At 44.7% G+C, this 22,047-nt stretch overlaps 1 protein-coding gene across 4 annotated transcripts in view; it reads left to right on the plus strand.

Annotated features, from left to right (window-relative positions):
* FAM171A2 (family with sequence similarity 171 member A2) overlaps positions 1–22,047 on the plus strand; it is an 87,723-nt gene that overhangs the window by 49,262 nt on the left and 16,414 nt on the right. For 3 of the 4 annotated variants that reach the window (XR_004536744.1, XM_033917784.1, XM_033917783.1), the window contains exons 4-8: positions 1,737–1,901; positions 2,181–2,357; positions 9,154–9,270; positions 16,156–16,282; positions 17,030–18,453. Coding sequence is in view for 3 of the 4 variants with exons in the window: in XM_033917784.1 (XP_033773675.1) it covers positions 1,737–1,901; positions 2,181–2,357; positions 9,154–9,270; positions 16,156–16,282; positions 17,030–18,453 (2,010 nt within the window). In the remaining variant the exon portion in view is untranslated. Of the gene's footprint in view, positions 1–1,736; positions 1,902–2,180; positions 2,358–9,153; positions 9,271–16,155; positions 16,283–17,029; positions 21,216–22,047 lie in introns of those variants that run through there. The other variant, XM_033917782.1, reaches the window with a different exon arrangement.

The raw sequence follows: 22,047 nt of genomic DNA on the forward strand, positions 1-22,047 counted from the left end.
AGGCAGCTTTCCATTTCTTTACCTCACTTGGCTCTCCTATTTTACTTCCTAGTCTTTCATTAACTCTGCCCTCTTTCTATCCCCTTTCTAACAGTGTTTCCCCCCCTATATCTACCCTTTATTTCCCTTTCCATCATTAGCTCCCTTCTTTCTGTCACTCTCCCAAATATCTGCTTATTTCTCTCCCCTTTTCAATCCAGCATCTGCCTCCTCACCCCCATTCCATCTAGCATCTCTACATTCTCTTTCCCCTTCCATCAGTATCTCCCTCCTCTGTCTCATCCTCCTTCCATACAGTCTGCCCCCTCTCTCCCCTTTCACTTCCCTTTTCCATCGTCTCCCTTCTGTCACTCCCATCCAAGCTTCAATCTCCCTTCTTCTATATAGCTTATTCCCCCCTCTCCTCTCCACCCAGCATCTACCCTTGTGTATATTCCTTTGCAAATACACCCTATGCAAGGTAGTCATATATTTAAAGAATAGTGTTTTGGTGGCCCAGGTGTCTGTGTGTACATGTGCACATGCTGGTGTTCTAAACATTAGGGTATAGGAAAAAGGAGCAAACGCTCCCCTACTGTCAGTAGTACAAAGGACTGTCGGTAACAAAGCAAAATGGAGACTCTTTCAATAAAATTCTGTTGCCTACACAACATGAAAGTGACACCATAGGCTGTTAAGACTTAACCATTGCACAGCTGAATATTAGCCTTGTTGGCGATGTCTTGGCCATCCCAAAATAGATTGGAAATTCAATGTCGGTCGTTGGGTATGGTGCTGGCATTGAATTTCCAGTATCACCGTAGAACACGAGAGATTGCTGGGATTTATTTTTATGGTATACTGTATGAGTCTGCACTTGTCAATCTATTAGTTTTATTGTTGTCAATGGTTTTATATTCAATTCAATTTTCAAGTTGGAATCGAATTGTTCTTCCCTTGCTTTCTTCTGTTTCACTATTCTAAACATTTACATGCATAATAGACGGACAAATGTTAACGCCTGGTTTCTAGAATTGTCCTTTTAAATGAGCAAGTGAAAGACGCTGAATAATCTCTGAGTCCTTCCATGCTAAACTCTGCTTTACTTATATTCAACACTGATATGATCCCTCTCTTTTCCCTCTTGTTTTTAACCTTAATTGTTCTCTTTTCTTTTAAAAATTGTATTTCTCCCTACCATCCTGTTGTTTCCATGTAAGTACTGTCGTGTCACTAATAAGTTTGTTAATTGTTCCCCATTTTAATTTTTGTAATTGTTAAACGCTTAGAATGTATGACTAACATTTTTATCAAATTTTAATAAAACTTGAACTTGTTCAAGTACAATTTTCTATACCAGTGTTTCCCATCTTGGTCCTGGAGCATCCCGTTGCCAGTCAGGTTTTCAGGATATCCACCATGAATATGCATGAAATACATTTGCATATAATGGAGGCGGTATATGCAAATCAAGTTTATGCATATTCATGGTGGATTTCCGGAAAGCCTGACTGGCAAGGGGGTGCTCCAGGACAGAATTGAGAAACACTGGTGTACGTGATCAGACCGTTGGAATACTTTTCAGCTATCTTTTTGGCTGTGCTATGGGCTAGAGAGGGTTATTGGGCCCTCCTGCCTTTGCTAACCAGTATACACCAGAAAGTTCTGTGCCTAGTTGCTTTATGGGCATTACTTGTGCATCCTGCCAGAGGATAGACACTTGCTTTTTAACTGTTAGGCCGTCTATCTCCTCTTAGGAGCCAGAAGCCAGCCAAGGGTTCAGTTTCCACGGAAGGCTGTCCGACTGCCCAGGAGCTCCACCTACAGCCAGCTTTCAGCATCACTGACGTCAGCCAGCAACGGGCAGGAGATCCAAGGGTTCCCAGCCTTTTTCGGAGCTGAAAGCAACTCTACCAGCACAGGTGAGGAAAAGAGCAGAGTGGTTTGGAGAAAAGGGATAGAAAAAGAGGCGTCTGGTGGAAGAAAGAAGGGAAACAAGGGGAGAGAAAGGGAGGATAATGGAGAAGGGAAAGAGAAGGGCAGACTGAGCAATGCAGGATACTGTAACGGAGGGGGGCTCTTGATGAATACACGTTTGTGGACCCTGAATTCATGGTATGGTCAGATCTGAAGATCCACAGCAGGTTTGTGTCAACAGCTGGTTGGTCCTTCCTCACAACTTCTTTCTCTACTTTCGGCAGCAAACAACTCCTGGGTGGAACTGGTCCCCATCGCAGCAGTCAGTGTTCATCTCTTCACTGGGAATGGTACTGAGGTTCAGCTCTCGGGCCCCATCCAGTTTTCCATCCCGTTAGCTGTGAATCCAAGCTTCATCACAGGCAGCAGTGTTCCTGCGTGGAGGTTTGATGCCAAAAATGGTAAGGGAAGGAAGGAAGGATGGATATATTTCTCTGAAAACTTGAGCTATCCAGAAAGAGATGAGCAAGGGGGTTTCAGCTGGAGACAGAGAGAGAGAGACCATCGACTCTGGAGGCCTTTGCTTAATTCTTGCCTGGGATGAGCTATGAATTTGTTGCTGAGTGGAATTGTAGAGGGTGCGGCAAGACAATGTTGAGGTACACATGAATTTTGACATGGGCTGTGCTGAGCATGAAGGTACTCAAGCACAGCGTGGAGGAGTGGCCTAAGGGTTCCTGCAGTGGCCTGAGAATCTGGGGAACTGTGTTCGATTCCCACTCCAACTCCTGGTGACCCTGTGCAAGTCACTTGACCCTCCATTGCCCCGGGTACAAAATAAGCACCTGAATATAATAAGTAAACTGCTTTGATTGCAGACATAGAAAGGCAGTACAGTACTCCCCCGATATTCGCGGGGGTTCCATTGTAGGAACCCCTGCGAATGTTGAAAACCTGCAAATACGGTTTTTAGCAGGGAAGACAGGAGAGGGCAGCCAGAGAGGCAGGAGAGGGCATCCGGAGCGCCAGCGAGTGAAGAAGATCGCTCTTTGTATGCTCCGACTGCCTATTCTTGTACTAAAATCAGGCCTCACAATCAGGAGGTACAGGAAAAGGCGGTCGGAGCATACCGCGAGTGATTTCCTTCACTTGCCGGCGCTCCGGCTGCCCTCTCCTGCCCGGTCATTCGCAATCAGAAAATACCGTGAATGACCGAGATCGCGAATTTGCAGGTGAGCACTGTATATCATGTCTCATCCCCTTTCCCTATAGTGGCCAACCCAGGTCTCAAGTACCTGGCAGAAACCCAAATAGTACCAACATTCCAGAACTAAGATTGTGATGTCATAATGCCTCATTCCACCAATGCGAAAGAGCTGAACTCATCAGTGATTTCATAAAGGCTTGATTGTCCTATACATGACTTACATAAGAATTGTCATATTGGGACAGAACAGTAGCCAACCCAGGTCACAAGTACCTAGCTAGATCCCAAGTAATAAAACAGATTTTATGCTGCTTATCCTAGGAATAAGCAGTGGATTTCCCCAAGCCATCTCAATAGTGGCCTAAGGACTTCTCTTTTAGGAAATTATCCAAACCTTTTTTAAACCCCGCTAAGCTATCTGATTTCACCACATTTTTTTAAACCCCGCTAAGCTATCTGATTTCACCACATTCTTTGGCAACAAATTCCAGAGTTTAATTACACATTGTGTGAAGAAATATTTTCTCTGGTTTGTTTTAAATCTACTACTTAGTAGCTTCATCGCATGCCCCCTAGTCCTAGAATTTTTGGAAAGAGTAAACAAGCGATTCATATCTACCCTTTCCACTCCACTCAGTATTTTATAGATCTCTATCATATCACCCCTAAGCCATCTCTTGTCCAAGTTAAAGAGCCCTAGCTGCTTTAGCTTCTCCTCATAGGAAAGTCGTCCCAAACTTTTTATCATTTTTGTCGCCCTTCTCTGTACCTTTTCTAATTTTGCTATATCTTTTTTGAGATACGATGACCAGAACTGCACACAGTATTCAAATTAAAGCTGTACCATAGAGCAATACAAGGGCATTATAACATTTTCATCTTTGTTCCTCCTCCCCACTGGCGTAGTCATTTCAAGGTTACCAAGCTCAGGGCCATGTCTGGAAGGCCTCTGTGCATACACGGATGCATGTGATGTCATTGTGTCGGCAACTGTGCATATGTGGAGAACCTACAGCCAAGGCCCCGAGTTTAGTGTGCCACGGCTTGGAAAAGTTTGCAAGAAGCTGATTTAAACCATTCGTCTCCTATGAAATGAGATCCTGCAGTGGGAATCATATTGTGGGGAAGGGGGAGGGGTTCCTGCCATTGTGACTCCATGCTCAGCCATCTGGACATTCTCTGAAAGCTACAAAACCCCCTATCTGTTTATAAGGCTTTGCACCCACTGTGAAACTGGGATTGGCAACGATTACCCCTTATGGCCAACTTAGTCCTTCAGTCTTGGAATACCCTCCTCCTGTCTCCAGGCCCACTAAGCTGCAAAGGAGAACTTTTCTCCAACTCAGCCCAAAGGTTTTGGCAATTAGATCAACCTTTTTTCCTTCTGCTTCCTTGTAAATGTTTAATCGCGTATCAGGGGACTAATTATATTTTCATTGAGCCTATGCATTCAGAAACCTTAGCTGGGAAAGTAGGGTAATCTAGTTTATGATCTTTCTAGATTTAGGGAGGGGAAGAAGGGTAGTATTTTGATCTAGATTGTTGACTTTGTGTGGATTATTACCGTATTTACTCGAATATAAACTGAGATTTTGGGGCAAAAAAAATGGCCCCAAAATAGGGGTCGGTTTATATTTGAGTCCTCTGGTCTGCGCCCGCCCTCCTCCGCCACTTGGACCTGTTACAGCGGTTGGTGGTGCAGCGGTGAGCCGGGACAGGAGCGATTCATCCCGCGTCCTGACCCGGCCAACTCTAAACTACCCTGCCTCCCTGACCACTAAAAGATTTTACCTTTAAAGCCCTGGTGGTCTAGCGGTGAAGTAGGGCAGGAGCCATCTTCCCACTCTCCTGCCCCTTGAAAGCCACGATCAAAAATGCCTGCTGTGAGTTCCCGTGTATTGCTTTTGTTTTTAATGGAAAAAAACCTCAAAACTGTGTCCTCTCTCCACCCCATTCTTCTGCTACCAGTGGTATAGTAAGGGGGAGGTGCACCCTGGGCACTGTCTTTTGGGGGGGCGCCAGCGCCTTCCCCAGCTCCTTCCCACTTCTCCCCCGCCACATGCGCGCCTTCATTTCCCTCCCACTGTACCTCCAGCTCTTCGCCAGCTCCAACCTGTTGCTCGTGCCAGCCTCGGTGCTCCCTTCTGACACTACTTCCGGGTCCTGCGACTAGGAAGTGACGTCAGAGGGAGAGCTGGCGTGGGCAGCAAGTTGGAGATGCTGTTCACGCCGGGGAAGCTAATCAGGTGCAGGGGAAGGGAAGGGGGGGAAGGGACAGGGTGGCACCACCGCCCCAAGCGCCTCCCACCCTCGCTAAACCCCAGTGACTGATTCTTTTCTGAGTGGAAGACTTGTTCAAGGTCAGCCCAAAGCTGCCTGACACATAGGCCATTGCTTCTCAAACCACGTCCTGGGGGCATCCTGAGGTTTTCAGGATGAATATGCATAAGAAAGATTCACATACCAAGGACGCAGTGTATGCAAATCTAGCTCATAATTATTCATTGTGGATATCTTGAAAACCTGACTGGGTTGAGAAGCACTGCCCTAGGCAAACCTTTGCCTGTATGTATCCAGCCTCCCACTTGAGGTGACTCGAGGCCCTTCCTTAGGCTTGTCCATCTTCCCTTCTTCACCTCCCCCTCTCAGGTCTTCAGCATCTCCCCCTCTTCAATTACAACTACCACCCCATCTCCTCCCTCTGTCACCCCCCCTTTGTCCAAAGCTGCTGCTGCTCCCTGCTAGAGAATGACACAGGGACAAATTTGTCCCCGTCCCTGTGAGTTCTTTTCCTGTCCCTGCCCCATTCCTGCAAGCCCTGCCTGAACCGTACAAACCTCAAACACTTATGATTTTAAAGTGTTCAAGGCTTGTGCAGATGAGGACAGAGCTTGCAGGAATGGGGCAGGGACAGGAAAAGAACTCACGGGGATGGGATTGCGGACTTCCTTTTGGAGGGGGCAGCATCCAGGGGACTTTGAACATGAGCGGCTTATGGGCCGCTGCCACACTGATGATAACATCTTTAAAGTGCTGTTCTCTCTGCCACTGCCTTGCCTGCAGCCCCCTATCCCCCCAGGTCTGCTGCCCTAAGCAGGTGCCTAGTCCACCTAGTGGTGGGTCTGGCCTTGGGTTTATCATCATTTAATGTGTTTTATGTTGTGGTCACATCACCCTTTGGACTGTGGCTTCAGCATCTATCACACAAAGCCCTTCTCTTAAAAAAAAAAGAAAAAAGCCTCACACATATGTCACCCATAATGTTAGGATCTCGAAAAATTAAAATAGGATTGAAAGCTTCAGCGATGCTTTTCCTTCTTTGCTCTCCAAAATACAGACTTATGATGTAAGCCTACAACCATTCCTTCACACCCCAAAACCCTCTGCGGCCTACATCTCTCTTCAGTTTGCCATAAGGGAGAAATCAAACTCTACCACACTACACTAGCACATGTGGGTCTCTCCTGCTTACAGCACAACCCATGCTGGCCCTCAACAGGTAAGGGGAAAGAGTTTGGGACTTGTATACCGCCTTTTTGTAGTTTTGCAACCACACTCAAAGCGGTTTACATACAGGTACCTCAAGCATTTTCTCTATCTGTCCTGGTGGGTTCAAAGTCTATCTAATGTACTTGGGGAAGTGGAGGAAAGTGACTTGCCCATAGTCACAAGCAGCAGCATGGGGTTTGAACCCACAACCTCAGGGTGCTGAAGCTGTAGCTCTAACCATTGCATCATGCTCTCCTCCAATATAATATCAGAAGTGAGCCAAGTATAGAACAATGAAGCCATTGTGACATCACCGATGAAGTTGGCTCTTAAGCATTGGTGAAATGAGGCATTATGACATCAGGGAAAGGGGTTGGGACTTGTATACCACCTTTTTGTTGTTTTGCAACCACACTCAAAGCGGTTTACATACAGGTACCTCAAGCATTTTCTCTATCTGTCCTGGTGGGTTCAAAGTCTATCTAATGTACTTGGGGAAGTGGAGGAAAGTGACTTGCCCATGGTCACAAGCAGCAGCATGGGGTTTGAACCCACAACCTCAGGGTGCTGAGGCTGTAGCTCTAACCACTGCATCATGCTCTCCTCCAATATAATATCAGAAGTGAGCCAAGTATAGAACAATGAAGCCTTTGTGACATCACCAATGAGGTTGGCTCTTAAGCATTGGTGAAATGAGGCATTATGACATCAGGGAAAGGGGTTGGGACTTGTATACCACCTTTTTGTTGTTTTGCAACCACACTCAAAGCAGTTTACATACAGGTACCTCAAGCATTTTCTCTATCTGTCCTGGTGGGCTCAAAGTCTATCTAATGTACTTGGGGAAGTGGAGGAAAGTGACTTGCCCAAGGTCACAGGGAGCTGTGTGGGGTTTGAACCCACAAGCTCAGGGTGCTGAGGCTGCAGCTTTAACCACTGTACAATAGTAGAAGTGAGCCAAGTATAGAACAATGAAGCCTTTGTGACATCACCGATGAGGTTGGCTCTTAAGCATTGGTGGAATGAGGCACTATGACATCAGGGAAAGGGGTTGGGACTTGTATACCACCATACAACCATACTCAAGCAATTTACACGCAGATACTTCAAGCATAAGAACATAAGAAGTTGCCTCTGCTGGGTCAGACCAGAGGTCCATCACGCCCGGCAGTCCGCACCCGCGGCAGCCCATCAGGTCCATGACCTGTCAAGTGGTCCCTGACTCACCCTATAACCTATCACTACTTCTATCCGTACCCCTCAATCCCCGTATCCTTCAGGAATTTATCCAAACCTTCTTTGAATCCCCGCAGTGTGTTCTGCCCAATCACAACCTCCCTATTTATCACGGTGGCTCACAATCTAATGTACCTGGGGCAGTGGAGGATTAAGTGACTTGCCCAGGGTCACACGGAGCAGCATGGGGTTTGAACCCACAACCTCTGAGTGCTGAGGCTGTAGGACTAACTATTGTGCCACACTTTCCTCCCGGTGCACTTAAAAAATGCATCATTTCAACTCCTTACTTCACAGAATTTACAGGGATTCTAAAAACCGTAAGGGTTCATCTGTCTCCCAGGACCCAAGGGCTCATTACACCACTCCCTTCCCTTAGAGAGGATTCAGCCGTTAACCCTTTCTTTTCCTTGCAAGCAAGAAGAATAGACCTAGTTGTGTCCTGATTTGAGCAGTGGTTAAAGGAAGTCTAATCAGCCTGCAGTCCTACTCACACTTGGTTTTGCCTGGCTAAATAAAGGGAACTGACAAATTGACATTTGAAAGTTGTTTACTTAAAGCCATGGATTTTCTTCAGTAGATATTTTTGTCTTGTACTGTCGAGTAATGTGCCTTGTGTACCCCAGTGTTTGCTGTTAATGACTGGGTAACATAGTACATGGGGATTGATGGATACCTGATAACTGTTTTTCTGGTTGAGAGTGTGTTAGAAACGTTGTTTAACACATTCTCAATTCCCCCCTCCCCCCCCCCCGACCTAAAGCACCAGTGTGGCAGTGGTCCTGAGCCGCAAGGCCCTCCTCCCTCCCTCCATCAAGCCCCGAAGTGGCAGAAGCAGGCAGCCATCTCGCTCCCTCCCTCCCTCATTCTCTTCCTTACCCGAAGTGTAGCAGTCAACTGGAGGCGCAAGCTGGTCGCGGCCAACCCTGGCAGGGCCTTTCCTATGATGCGTCACTTCCGACGCATCAGAGAAAAGGCCCTGCCGGGGCTGGCAACAAACAGTCTGTCTCTTGCTGACCGCTGCTCTTTGGATAAGGAAGAGAGAGAGAGAGAAAGGGAGCGAGGGAGTTCATGTCTTAGGACCGCGGCCTGCTTCTGCCACTTTGAGGCTTGAGAGAGGGAGGATTTGTGGCTCAGGATGCTGTCACTGGTGCTCCGGAGGACTTTTTTTTTTTTTTTCCCCATTGTGTGAAAGTTCCTGGTTAACTGAGACCCCGACTCTACTGTGTTTCCTGTGTGACATTGCCAGGCACATGCGTAACTGCAAGTGAACTGAGTAGACAGAGCGCTGGAATCATCCTTCTCTTGTTCTTCCTTTATCTTAGGCTTCTGGGTCCATGGTGGAACAGGGGTGATTAAGAAGGAAGGGCAGCAGCCATACTGGTCCTTTTTCTCCCAACAGCTTGGTTACTGGGCTGCAGCTGTGCCAGCCCCAACAGCAGGTGAGCAGGATGGAGAGGCATAGCAAAAAAAAAAAAAGGTCTGTCAGTAAAGATTATAGTGAACGTCCCCTAAATTATGCTCATCGGAAATATAGAAAAATGTATTGAAAATAATATTTTTAAGCATATCTTTGTTTCTAAGACATTAGGGGAAAAAAAAAATGCCAAGCTCAAACAAGGGCCAAAGCAGTTAGCAATGCATATTTTAGATAACTTGTACTTTTATTCTCAATACTTTGTACTTCACTGATTGTCCAGTTTCTCTTCTGTGTAAACCGCCTAGAAGTTTTTTGATTGTTGGCGGTATAGAAGAATAAAGTTATGTTATGTTATGTAGATAATTATTTCTAATCATCGCTTGACTCATTAAAAAAAAAAAAAAAAACACCTCTCTAACATTCACAAAATGTTATGTCATCTCAAAAAATGAAACAATGTGAAAACCACCTTAATTATATTTCTGGTGCAATGTGTCTAGGAGTCCTGACTTTAGATGACTTCCCATACTCGCAAGTAGATTGTCAATCCAGGTGGACCTTCTCACTCAGGGACCGGTCCCTATCGAGAATCCAGAACACTTTGGGCTTATGGCATGGCTCTTGAGCAGACGGCCCTGACTAGCAAGGGTTACTCGGACATGGTCATCTCCACTTTGCTTAGAGCTAAGAAGCCGTCACTGGTAGCAGGCTATGCCAAGGCCTGGAAGTCCTTTTCGCACTAGTGTTCTGTGAATGACGTAAAGCCTTTACGAGCTCTAATTTCAGTAGACTTGGACTTTTCGCAAGAGGAACTTCAGAAGGGTCGCTGTTTCCAAGCTCGGGGGAGGGGGAAGAGGCTTTCATCCAGACATCGCCCGGTTTGTTAAAGTGGCTCTTCAGTTGCACCCTCTGGTGCATCTCCCTTTCCTTTTCTGGAATCTTAACACCGTATTACAAGGTCTCAATAGAGCTCCATATGAGCCCTTACGGGAGGCTTCCATTCTGGTTCTTATAGTGAAGATGGTGTTTGTGTTGGCGATTTTGTTGGCGAGACAAATTTCTGAGTTACAAGCTCTGTCCTGCAGGAATCTGTTCCTTAAGATTTCAGAAGCAGGGCTCTCTTTATGCACGGTTCCATCCTTCTTACCAAATGTAGTCTCGGCCTTGCACATCAATCAGAAAGTCCGTTTGCCTGCTTTTCACTCTATGGGGTCTAAGAAAAGGATAAAGTGTTGCATTTGCTGGATGTCAAGTGAGTGCTTCTCCGGTACCTTGAAATTACCAATGAGTTTCATGTATCGGATCACCTTTTTGTTCTCACCAGTCATGCCAAGAAAGGGAGACCGGTGTCTAAAGCCTTGTTTTCCAGATGGATTAAAATGGCCATTTCTTCTGCATCACATTGAAAGTGCACTCCATTAGAGGAGTTGCTACCTCATGAGCGGAGACTCAGGCAGTTTTGCCCGAGGAAATCTGTAGAACAGCTATTTGGTCTACCCTTCATACCTTTACCCAAGTTCTATAGGGTGGAAGTAGCAGCCAGGAATGACTATGCTTTTGGGTCCTCCATTTTGAAGACTGGCTCAGTAGACCCACTCTAGACTCTGGGAACTGCTGTGGTACATCCCTAGCGTTCAGGACCACTAGACATATTGCACTAGAAAGAAAGAGTAGGCTCTTACCTCAATAATCTTCTTGTAGATGTGGATGTATCTAATGATCCTGAAGCCCCATCCTGTCAGTGGGCTTTGCTGGCCTTCTGCCTTAATATCAATCTAAATTTGGAGAATTCTCTGTCTTTCAGATGAGCTGAGAGGATATTAAAAAAAAAAAAAAGGAAAACACTCAAGAATATAAAGTCTGGTTTAAGTCTCTACTTGACAGCAGGACATAAGAGTAGCTTCATTCTCTATTACCCCTTATATGAGATATGGACGTCTGTTTTTCACCCTGTGACTGTAATTTTGCCCACTTGCTTTAGATCTCATTCTACCCATTCTAGTATAGATTACATTTTAGTATCTAAAGCAGGGGTGAACAACCTCATCCCTCGCCAGATCGGGTTTTCAGGATTTCTGCAAAGTATATTCATAAGATCTATTTGCATACAAGAGAGGCTTTGCCTGCAAATAGATCTTGTGCATATTAATCGAAGTAATCCTGAAAAGATTGTGGTCCTTGAGGGCCAAGGTTGGATCCCTGATCTAGAAACTTATTTCCTATAGTCACTAATACAGCCACTGTTAGTCCAACTGAGATGTTAGGCCATGCACTCATATAGATAAGACTTAAGAGGAAATGATGGGGTGAGGGGAGCAATTACTGGAAGTATGATTTGGATTTATACTGGGATGCCAAATTTGAAGAATATATCCTTCAGAAGTTCAATGATTTTGCATATCACAATCAGGCATGTATATTGGAGGGGGTCCTTTATTGGGAGACAGCTAAAGTGGTGCTTAGAGGAGATATCATTGCTTTTTCTAGTCATAAGGAAAAGAGCAGAGATAGCGATATTCTTAGATTGGAGAAACAACCTCAGACTACGCTCTACAGAGCACAATAAAACCAGTTGCTCTCCACTCAGATAGCTCTGCATGAACTCCTCCTTCAAAAGAAATTCATCTTAAGATCTTGCATAGGGCGTATGTAACCCGCTGCGTCGGACACACTATGGGCCTGTGGCCTGATGCCTTTTGTACCCGGTGTCCTGCTCTCAAGGGGATGCTGGTGCATCACTTTTTGGAATGCTCTTTGGTGGGATCGCTGTGGGTGCGTGTACTTCAAGAGGTGGAGGATGTTTTGGGGCGCTCCCTGGAATGGTCGTACAAGACTCTGCTGCTTGGTGTCACGGGTCCCCTGACTGAGGCTGGTATTAATGCGCCTTTGCAACGCTTTGTGCTGGTGGCTTTAGGGCTTGTTAAGAAGCTAATTCTGCAGCACTGGGTGGGAAGTGTGTGCCCTACGTTCCAACAATGGAGAGCTAGTATGTCCCAGATGGCGGTCTGGGAAAGGCAACGCAAGAAGGGTGCCACTAGCTGGCAATCAGTGGCTTATATGGAGTGCTGGGACTCGTTCTAAGCTGGGTCGGTTCCTCAGGATGCAAGGGGATGGGGGTGGGTGGATTTGGGGCGGTGGGAGGGAGGGAGGTTTGTTTTCTTGTTGTTCTGTTTCAAAATTGAAAATTGTGGACTTTCATGAGAAGGTTCTGTTTGAGTGCCTGATCTCTGGCCTAGCTGTATTGTATATCTGATTATTGTATCTATGGTGTTATTCCCTTTTGGCTTGGTTGCTGATTGTACCTCTCGTGATTGGTTCCTACAATAAAAATATATTCAAAAGAGGTAAAATCTGCTAATTATTATCAGTATCAATTTTACAAATATGGTAGTAAAAGTAGAAAAATGCAGGCTAAGCTAGTCAGTCAGACAATGGCAAGGCCCTAGTATAGTTTAATTTCTCAGGGATGCCTAGGGCCCAATAGTGCAGTCTGATGCGCAAATTAGTAATATTTTCCAAGATTATTTTGCTACCTTTTTTAAGAAGGACACCACTAATTCTTTGAATAGTGACACTTATTTATGTTGTTCAAACTTACCAACCATAAATGAGGCAGATCAACAGCTGCTTAATGGACCTATAAGGGAAGAAATCATTGGGCAAAGGAACAGTGTTTTAAAGGATAAGTTGGTTTCCCCGTTGACTGTTATGTTTAACCCTTTAATTGGCAGATGGTGAAAACGGCTGCTTTATGTAACTTGATGTTGAATGAGAGCAGCAGTGCCAAATAATGGGCATTTGGAGATGCAGATCTCCCATAAGAGCCATAGAAACACATGTTGCTTCTGAGCAACAATGCCAAATAAAGGGTTAATATAACCATTGATATTCAATTTCTGCCACCTGTACTTAAAAATGCAAAGATAGATTAGGTTCTTATCTCGATAATCTTCTTTCTTGTAGATGTGTCTAGTGATCCTGAATTGCTAGGGTTATGCAGTTGAACCCGCAAGTTGCTTGCAGAATGCTGTCAATCACCTTTTGAACTCCACCTCCTTCCCAGGGAGCTGCTACTGCCCCCTCAGTTTGTACAATTTAAGCAATCAAATAGCACTGTAATGAAAGACATAACTGGAAGGAGGGAAACCAGGAAAAATCCTCAACACTACAAATAATTCTGCTCTGTAACAAACATTATCAATTAACATTATAACATTCAAGTAACTGCTCAAACCAGATTCAAAAACGTGTGCAACCAGTATTCTTTTGGCATAATCTTTATGCTTATTGGCAATATTATGAGTTTTATCCAAATCAGGGTCTGCAAACCTATTAAAATTTTCAGGAATAATTTTTGGGGAATCATCAGATTGCTGTGGATGGGAGAACAGAGTTTTATAGAATATAAATTAGGAGCCTATAAATTGCAGAAAACCAGTGACTGATGTTCCATTGCGATACAGAAATGTATAGGGCATGTTTATATGCGTGGGAGCTTTCTGCTTGATAAAAAACCACTCCCATTTAAGTAGGGGTCATATAACACTATTCCCGCACTGTCACTAATGAACTAGCCAACTGGATTTTTGTCTCTGGTGCGTTTGCATGCCAGCACTCTGAGGCCTCGCTTGATTCTAATTGCAGGAGTTGTTTTGTCTCCTGTGCCTTGAAGAACAGAACGACTTAATGTTCTTTCAGAACTGTCTGAACCTCATTAAATATTTGTTTTAGAGCTCCCTCAGAACCTCATAAAATATTTGAGACAGCAGCTAGTGAGAGAAGGGAATGAGAAAGCACCAAAAGAAAATGTAGAGCAGACCCTAGTGGACGGACTTCAAAATGGAAGGAAAGAGAAGGCTTGAGAGTGAAAGGCAGACTCTGACTGCAGATAATACGAGAACATACAAGTTGCCATACTGGGACAGATCAAAGATCCATCAAGTCGAGTATCCTGTTATCAACCCAGGATAAGCAGGATAAAGTCTGTTTTACTCTTGGGATTTTGCCAGATACTAGTGACCTGGATTGTCCACTGTGGAAACAGGATTCTGGGCTGCTTTCATGTGCCACTGGGCAAAACATGTTGGAGGAAAACGGTTCCCAGCCGACATAGTAAACCTGAATGCGCAAGATAAGTGCTTTTTAGTACATCTATGAAAATAAGAATTTTTGATACTATCTTATAATAAAACGTAGTATGAAAGTATATGTATAAAATGCAGAAAAAAACGTTTGAAGAAGATGTATAAGTAAAGCGCAGAAAATTGGATCAACGAGGAGTGCTAGGTAACAACTAAAGTTCATGAAATCGTTGCCTAAACTGTGCACACATTTCCGTGGATTAAAAGTGATCGTACACGGAAATAATAAGAATAATAATAACTTTATTTTTGTATACCGCAATACCACAAGCAGTTCAGAGCGGTTTACAGAGGAAGAGATTGTGTTCAGACAGCGATGTTACAGAAAAGGACTTTCAAATTACATTAGCATGCCAAGAGGCAGTCAAGATTTATCCGGAAGCATTTCAAAGATACAGCAAGGCAGGAAAGGAGTCAGAGAAATTTATCAAAGAGATAGGTTTTCATTGATTTCCTGAAGGTTTGGTAGGAGGGTGCACTTCTGATGACCTATTAAAAATAAGATAAAGCTATACAGTGATACCTTGGAATCTGAACGCCCCAGTGCTTGAACAACTTGGAATCCGAACAAAAAATTCAAGCAAAATTTTGCCTCGGAATCCGAACGCTGCTTTGGCATCTGAATGCCCTGCATGTTGTTCTCGTGTGTGAAATACGTTTCCCCAGCACTCGGGCCACCCGTATGTTGTTCAGTTCATTGTCAGAAGCTGTAGTGAAAGCATCTTGTGTGATTTTCACTTTTGTGTAGTGTAGTGAGGAAAATACTGTCCTGTATTATTATTATTTGTTAATATTTTACCTTAAAATCCAGTGTATTTACAGTTAAAATTTAAGTTTGTGGGACCCAGGAACGGATTAATCCAGGTTCTGTTATTTTAAATGGAAAAAAACTGTCTTGGAACTCGAACGGGGTTCTGGAATGGATAAAGTTTGGATTCCAAGATATCACTGTATATGGTTTATATTGTCTCAGTTCTATCTGTATTTGTATTTGCTGAGTATTGAACCTTGCTCTCGTGTGCTTACATACACACTAGCTGCAGCAAAAGTAAAGTTTGTGGAGCAGTGGCATATTAAAGGGTGAGCTGGACTCCTCCCCCTCTGCTGTGCACATGCTCCTTCCTTCTCCCCGTACCTTTTAAACTTCTCCGGTGTGAGCAGCATGCTACCCATGTCGGTGTCTGCTCCCTTTGATGTTACTTCCTAGGCGTGGGTCTCAGAAGTGACGTCAGAGAGAGCGCCAAAAAGGTACAGGGGGAAGGCAAGGGGTGTGCGCGGCAAGGAGAGGAGCGGGGAGCGAGCGGGCAGGTGCAGAGACGAGGAGGGTGGCACCGTGTCCTTAGGAAGACCACGCCCGGGGCGGACCGCACCCCTCTTACTACACTTCTCCCTCTGTATTCGCTGTGATAGGGGATTAACAGACCCGCGAATACAGAAAAACCACAAATAACTTTTTCATGTTATTCACTGTTTTCTAGTAAAAGCCGTCATGAATATAGTGAAACTGCGAATAACATGGTAGGAGACCTGGCCTGTTCCTGAAGGAGAGGCAAAACACGGTGAAGAAAGTGCTGGAAATCAGCGATTTTTCTCTGTAAACACTTGGAATCGGCGATTTCTCTATGCAAGCTGATGTAATTTGGGGGGGGAGGAGCCAGCAAGCTAAAACCCACAAATAATCGAAACCGCGAATATGGCGGGAGAAGTGTACACCACTGTTGTGGAGTATTGTTTTCAGCCTGGAAACCTATTCTCTTTCTGTGCAGGGCTCATGACCATGTCAACAGGAATGAAGGACATCGCTGCCTACCACACCATCTTCCTGCTCACCATCCTAGGGGCCTTGGCTTTGCTCATTCTCATCCTCCTCTGCCTTTTCATTTATTACTGCAGGTGAGAATGAAGAGTTTCATTTTTAAACCTTTTTTATTAAGTTTCCATAAAACCATACAAACGGGAAAAGAAATAACAGGTCATGAAACATAGACGTATTTGGAAGTGCATGGTGATTGTGACCAAAGAAGAACTGACATGCAGAGGCATGAGCCAGAACAAAAATCATGCCCTCTGGCATGTACAGAAAAACGCAAGTCTTGCAGGAGTAAATCACATCTTTGCAGCAGAAAGAGAGCTTGATTTTGAAATGACCATATTGTGATGTGATAATCAAATTCCATTTATCTGTTCTTTAACAGCTAAACTGAACTATTTTTTCTGAGGCCCTCCAAGTACCAACAAATCCAAAATGTGGCCCTGCAAAGGGTTTGAGTTTGAGACCACTGGTTTAGATATATGTAACAAATATAGGCCCCTTTTACAAAGCTCCGGTAAATGAACCATTCAGTTCCTAAGGGCTTCAGCACATTTACCATGGCAGCGTTGCTACTGCGGTTTTGTAAAAGGGGCCCATAGCCATGACATCAGTAACCTCAGCTCACTACTTTCCAGGCAATGGCTCTGATACTAATAAATTACCCCATTTTGATAATGCACTTTTAAGGTTCCTTGTATGATTGCAGTTAATTGACGCTGCCACTTATCACCCCATTTTAGTGAGTCATTTAAACACTAGTCTTGATGTACCAGTTTATTTTAAAATTGTTCTTTTGTAAATTAACATGTGGCATATTTTGATTGTAGGAGGAAATGCCTGAAGCCCCGGCAACAGCATAGGAAGCTACAAAGATCTTCAAGCGTGGATGAAGCCAAGAAAGACCAGGCTACATCCATGTCACAGATCAACCTTATCAGTATCAGCCAGATTGAGACATCTTCGAATGGAGACACAGATGTGCACACGCCTATACTGAAGTCGGCCTTTTCGTCGTCAAGAGAATTTGAAAGTTCCCGAGAAGAATTTTTCAAGCATGCAACTGGCCAGAAGCTAAGGCATGCCAGCAAAGCCTCCACAGATACCCTTAGCCATCGTCTAGGTTCAAAAGAGGACTATCAGAGGCAAATGGAGAGTTTTGCCCTCAAGGCAGCACGCTCCATGGATGTGCCTGGTCCTATTGAGCCTCCTGTGCTGGAGGACTATAAGCGAAGCTACAGCTCTATGGCCTCTCATGGACGAATGGAAGACAAAAGCACAGACACCCAGAGAAAGCATTCAAGGAATGAAAGCAAGACATATCCTCAGGAACCACCTTCTCCTCCACCTCCATTTGAACACTGCCTGGGCCATAAACCAGAGGCCAAACCTCCTGATTTTATGATGTCTCAGTCTGTTGACCACCTGGCAAGACCAACATCATTGTCTCAGCCTGGTCAGCTGATCTTCTGTGGCTCTATTGACCATCTGAAGGACAATATGTATAGAAATGTCATGCCGACATTGGTCATCCCTGCACATTATATGAGATTGGCATCTGAATATTCCACTGGTGACCAAGCTGGGCTGATGGAAAACCAACAAGATCTGGAAGGGTCATCTGTCCAGGCAGGAATGACCAATGCATACCCATTTGGCTCTCAGGAGCAGCAGCGGCAGATGCTGCAACATCAGTATCAGATGCAACAGTCAAATCAAGGTACAGATGACCCTGAAGGCAAAGGATGGGGGACACACTCTGCTTCAGTCAGTGGTTCTGTAACCATCCCCATTTTGTTCAACGAATCCACTATGGCCCAGCTGAATGGAGAGCTTCAAGCCCTTACAGAAAAGAAACTACTGGAACTTGGAGTTAAGCCCCACCCACGAGCCTGGTTTGTGTCTTTGGATGGGCGCTCCAATTCCCAAGTGAGACACTCCTATATTGACCTCCAGACCAATGAGAAGAACCGCAGTAATGATGCCAGCCTTGATTCAGGAGTGGATGTTAATGATGCAAAACCCCATAAAAGGATCAAGGAAGAGCGTGAAAAGCCACTTCCAACCACTCTGGCCTATTCCAAACTGGTCTTCACAGATGATATGGAGCAAAGCAGCAGTGAAAGTCGGACAGGTGTGTGCTCCCCAGAGGACAATTCTCTGACACCGCTTCTGGATGAAAACACTGACCACAGCAGAGCCACCATCCCCAGGAGAGGTCGGAGCAGGGGCAACAGCTCACGGAGTAGCAACAGTGAGTTACACAGGGACTCCATGACCAGCCCTGAAGAGGACATGAATGACCAGTCTGAGGGGGGCGATGAGCAGGGGGGAGATAGAAAGAGTCCCTGGCAGAAACGGGAGGAGAGACCGCTGATGGTTTTCAACGTGAAGTAAAACTCAGGGCTTGTGTTGTGCATCCTCCCATTTCAACAAAGGCTGCTCCAAGTTATTGCTAAATGACTGTGCTTCCCTTACCTGGGAGTGAAAAAAAAAATAATGATGCGCTCTCTCTCCCACGCAGGAAGTCAGAGTATGGAGGATCTGAATAAATGGAGATAAATTCTTTAGAGGAAATAAAGACTGAAGATAGGGGATGTTCATTAATAGATGTGAAAGCAAGCTCAGAAAAAAAAAAGCAACCTCCTTCCAATGAAAACATAGGGGCTGTTTTCAAACGCATATGAAAAGGCCAGGGATTTTTTTAGGGGGAGGGGGGGACAGGAGGGTGCTAATTCTGAATCCTCCTTCAGCTGGTTCTTGTGGTAAGTGCTCTGGAAATTGGATAGATGGTCATAGTCCTTCCAGGAAAGGCAGGTAGCTAGATATTTTGCGAAAGGTGAAGATGTGGTTACCATCACAAGCCGTATTGGCCTCTCTCCTTGAGTTACAGTAAGGATGAGAAATAATTTTTACAGCCTGTAAGAGAGAGACTACCAATTGTAGCTCTGTATCAACCTATTCAGGAGGCATCTGGAGCAAACCTGGGAAAGTAATGCCATATTGTATATACTTGTCATAGGGCGGGAAGACGATGGCCATAATCAATTCCTTTATTCTGATGTGCTGCCGAGTGGTTACATATACATATATGTACATACATATATATATATATATATATATATAAAATCTTGTATTAAGTGTAAGATAATGAATAGAGAAGATGTTGACCCTGTGTTGACTAGTACTAAAATAATTAAACATGGCTGCTGCATTGCCTGGGAACAGAGTCGCAGATGGTGACGCCCCCTGTAGACATCCTTTGGGATTGAAAAGGGCACGATATCCATCTGTGGGACACAGTAAGGTGATGGCATGCGCCAGTGCCAGCATCAGAATTTGTGGGTCGACAAGTCTGGAATTTCCATGTGCTTTGGAAAACGGTGTCGGAATAAAACTAGAAAACGATGGGGATAAGTGTGGCTAGTCTTGTCTCAACACCAAAGCGTTCTGGATCTGCCCCCCCCCCCCCCCAAAGCATTCTTTATTAGAGGGAGATTTGATGACACAGCTCAAAAGAGGATAAAACGCAGAGAGGAAGTAAGGGGGAGCCCAGCCCCGGCTTGGAGGTATTGATATTAAGTTTTATAGGACTGAGAAACATCCCCTGCATAAAACAAGACATGCTGTTTCCTCAGCATTTTTCTTATCCAATCTAATGAACCCACAGGAAGAAGCAAGGCTATGCCTTACCTCTCACTAGAGCACTGGGGACAACTTCTACAGGACCTGGTGGAAAAGACCCAGACTTCATTGTGATACAAAGCACAAAGACTGCCTGGAGTCAGAATCTCTTGCCACCAGTACGCCATAAGTCTCCCATTGCCTTCCTCGCCAGCTATCAACAGTTTCCTGGAGTTCGTGCATTGCTTTAATTAGGTGAAATGTTATCCCCGCTGGGATGTATGAGGCCAGATGACAGAAGAGAGATGGCTGGCTTGCTTGTGGAACAGGCGCGCTTGTGTCTTTTCAGAGCCAGTTAGAGACAGAGGAAAAAGGGGTTCCATGCTTGGTACCAAATACCTGAGTTAGGGCAGTGCACACAATGTGGGAGGGAGACCCCATCAGGGAAACAGGAGGCTCACCCCTCTTGGGAGGGGAGGTCAACTGTGTGCAAGAGTTTTTCTAAGCCCAGGGCTCTGTTTACTGTACTGCCATAAGTCTTCTTTTGGATTCTAAGCTACTCTCTTGCTTCCTGCTGCTCAGCTGGTTTTTCCTACAGCTGGTTTGCATAGCCAAAAATTTCCTCCTTAAAAAGAGTTTTTATATGCATTTTCCCGTGGCCTCAGAGAGCGTCTGGTTCTGTGATGAGCTCCTGGCAGCTGACTCTGGCCCCAGAATACCTCCAAACTAGCTTGTTTCAGCCTGAGTGCTAATCAGGCATTTTCAGCGGCGTTGTGATGCTGAACATGCCTGATCAGCTCTAGCCAGGTGCCTCTCCTAAAATATAACATCGGCTCCTTCCCTGATTTTTCTTTTAAAAAAAAAAAAATTATTAACCACATAGTTGCCTTTATGGACTCCTTGCAGTATATCAAGCACTGGAAATAAATAAATACAGAAAAAGGACCTCAGTGAGAATACAGGAACCCTAAATATATATATAGGGCTAAATCACCATCGCTGGTCAAAAAACTATCTCCAAAAGAATTATCATCCATCAATCAAGCAAGGTTTTATATTACTAGAAAATGCTGATAAGGGACATTGTTTTGCTTGACTGGCTGCCATGAGGGATAGAAACTGCAAAATAGTTAAAAATGAGCTTCAACGCAACATAAGGGGCATTCAACAATTCCATTGAGCAATGTTTCACCTTATCACTTTTGTAGCACTGCAGCACATTCTAAGGCTAGACATAGCGGTTTGCACTAGAGACAATGTCTCTAGTGCAAAAGCACCAATTAGAGAATGGCATGATGACAAAATTCATCACTGTTCCTGTCCCCACGGATAACCGTGGGAAACAGTCCCGTGTCTCAACCGCAGTCCTTCTACACCAGCATTCTTCAGTGCAAGGCTTGAGGGTTAGTGGCTGTGCTCATTCATACTCTGATTCTTGTGTGAGCCAAGTATAGGATAATGAACCCATTGTGACATCACTGGTGAGGTTGGCTCATTGGTGGAATGAGGCATTATGACATCACAATATCTGCTCTGGATACCAGAGACTGTCAGTGGCTGAGCCCATTCATACTCTGATTCTTCCCTCTCTCCTTAAAGAATGACATGGAGATGGTTTCCTGGTGTTATCCACGGGGAATTTTGTCACCGTGTCATTCTCTAGCACCAATCACAGCCCATTATTGTTTTTAGAGAGTCATTATTACAGCAGTGTGCAAAAGCCCTCTTAGTTAAATAGCCATATTTAAGCTATCAGATTCCACAATATGTAATTAACTCCCCCCCCCTTTTTTTACTCTCCCCCCCCTTTTTACTAAGCCGCTCTGATGCTTATAGAGTTCCTATGAACGTCGGAGCATTTAGTGCTCGGGACTGCGGTATAAACTTCTACCGCTGCTTAGTAAAAGGAGAGGGTGTAAATATTCAACATTGTTCCCTATGATGTAAAATGTTTTAATGCTTCTCCTCTCCACCAATTGTGGAAGGGATATGCTCCAAAAATCAGTGTCGCATGATAGAAAAATCATGGCTCAAGTCTACGTAACGTTTCACCAAAAGTTCCATGAGTTTCTATGTAATCACCGAAAGCAAAACGGAACTGTGGACGTGACGATCTCAATAACCAGTTTAATACACAAAGTTATAAAAGTCTTCACAGATGACAAAAAAACCAATGCAAATAATTGACACATCCAAATTATACATAGCAAAAGATCTGTGGCAT

The sequence above is a fragment of the Geotrypetes seraphini genome, chromosome 13 (genome assembly GCF_902459505.1).
Source record: "Geotrypetes seraphini chromosome 13, aGeoSer1.1, whole genome shotgun sequence".
Lineage (NCBI taxonomy): Eukaryota > Metazoa > Chordata > Amphibia > Gymnophiona > Dermophiidae > Geotrypetes > Geotrypetes seraphini.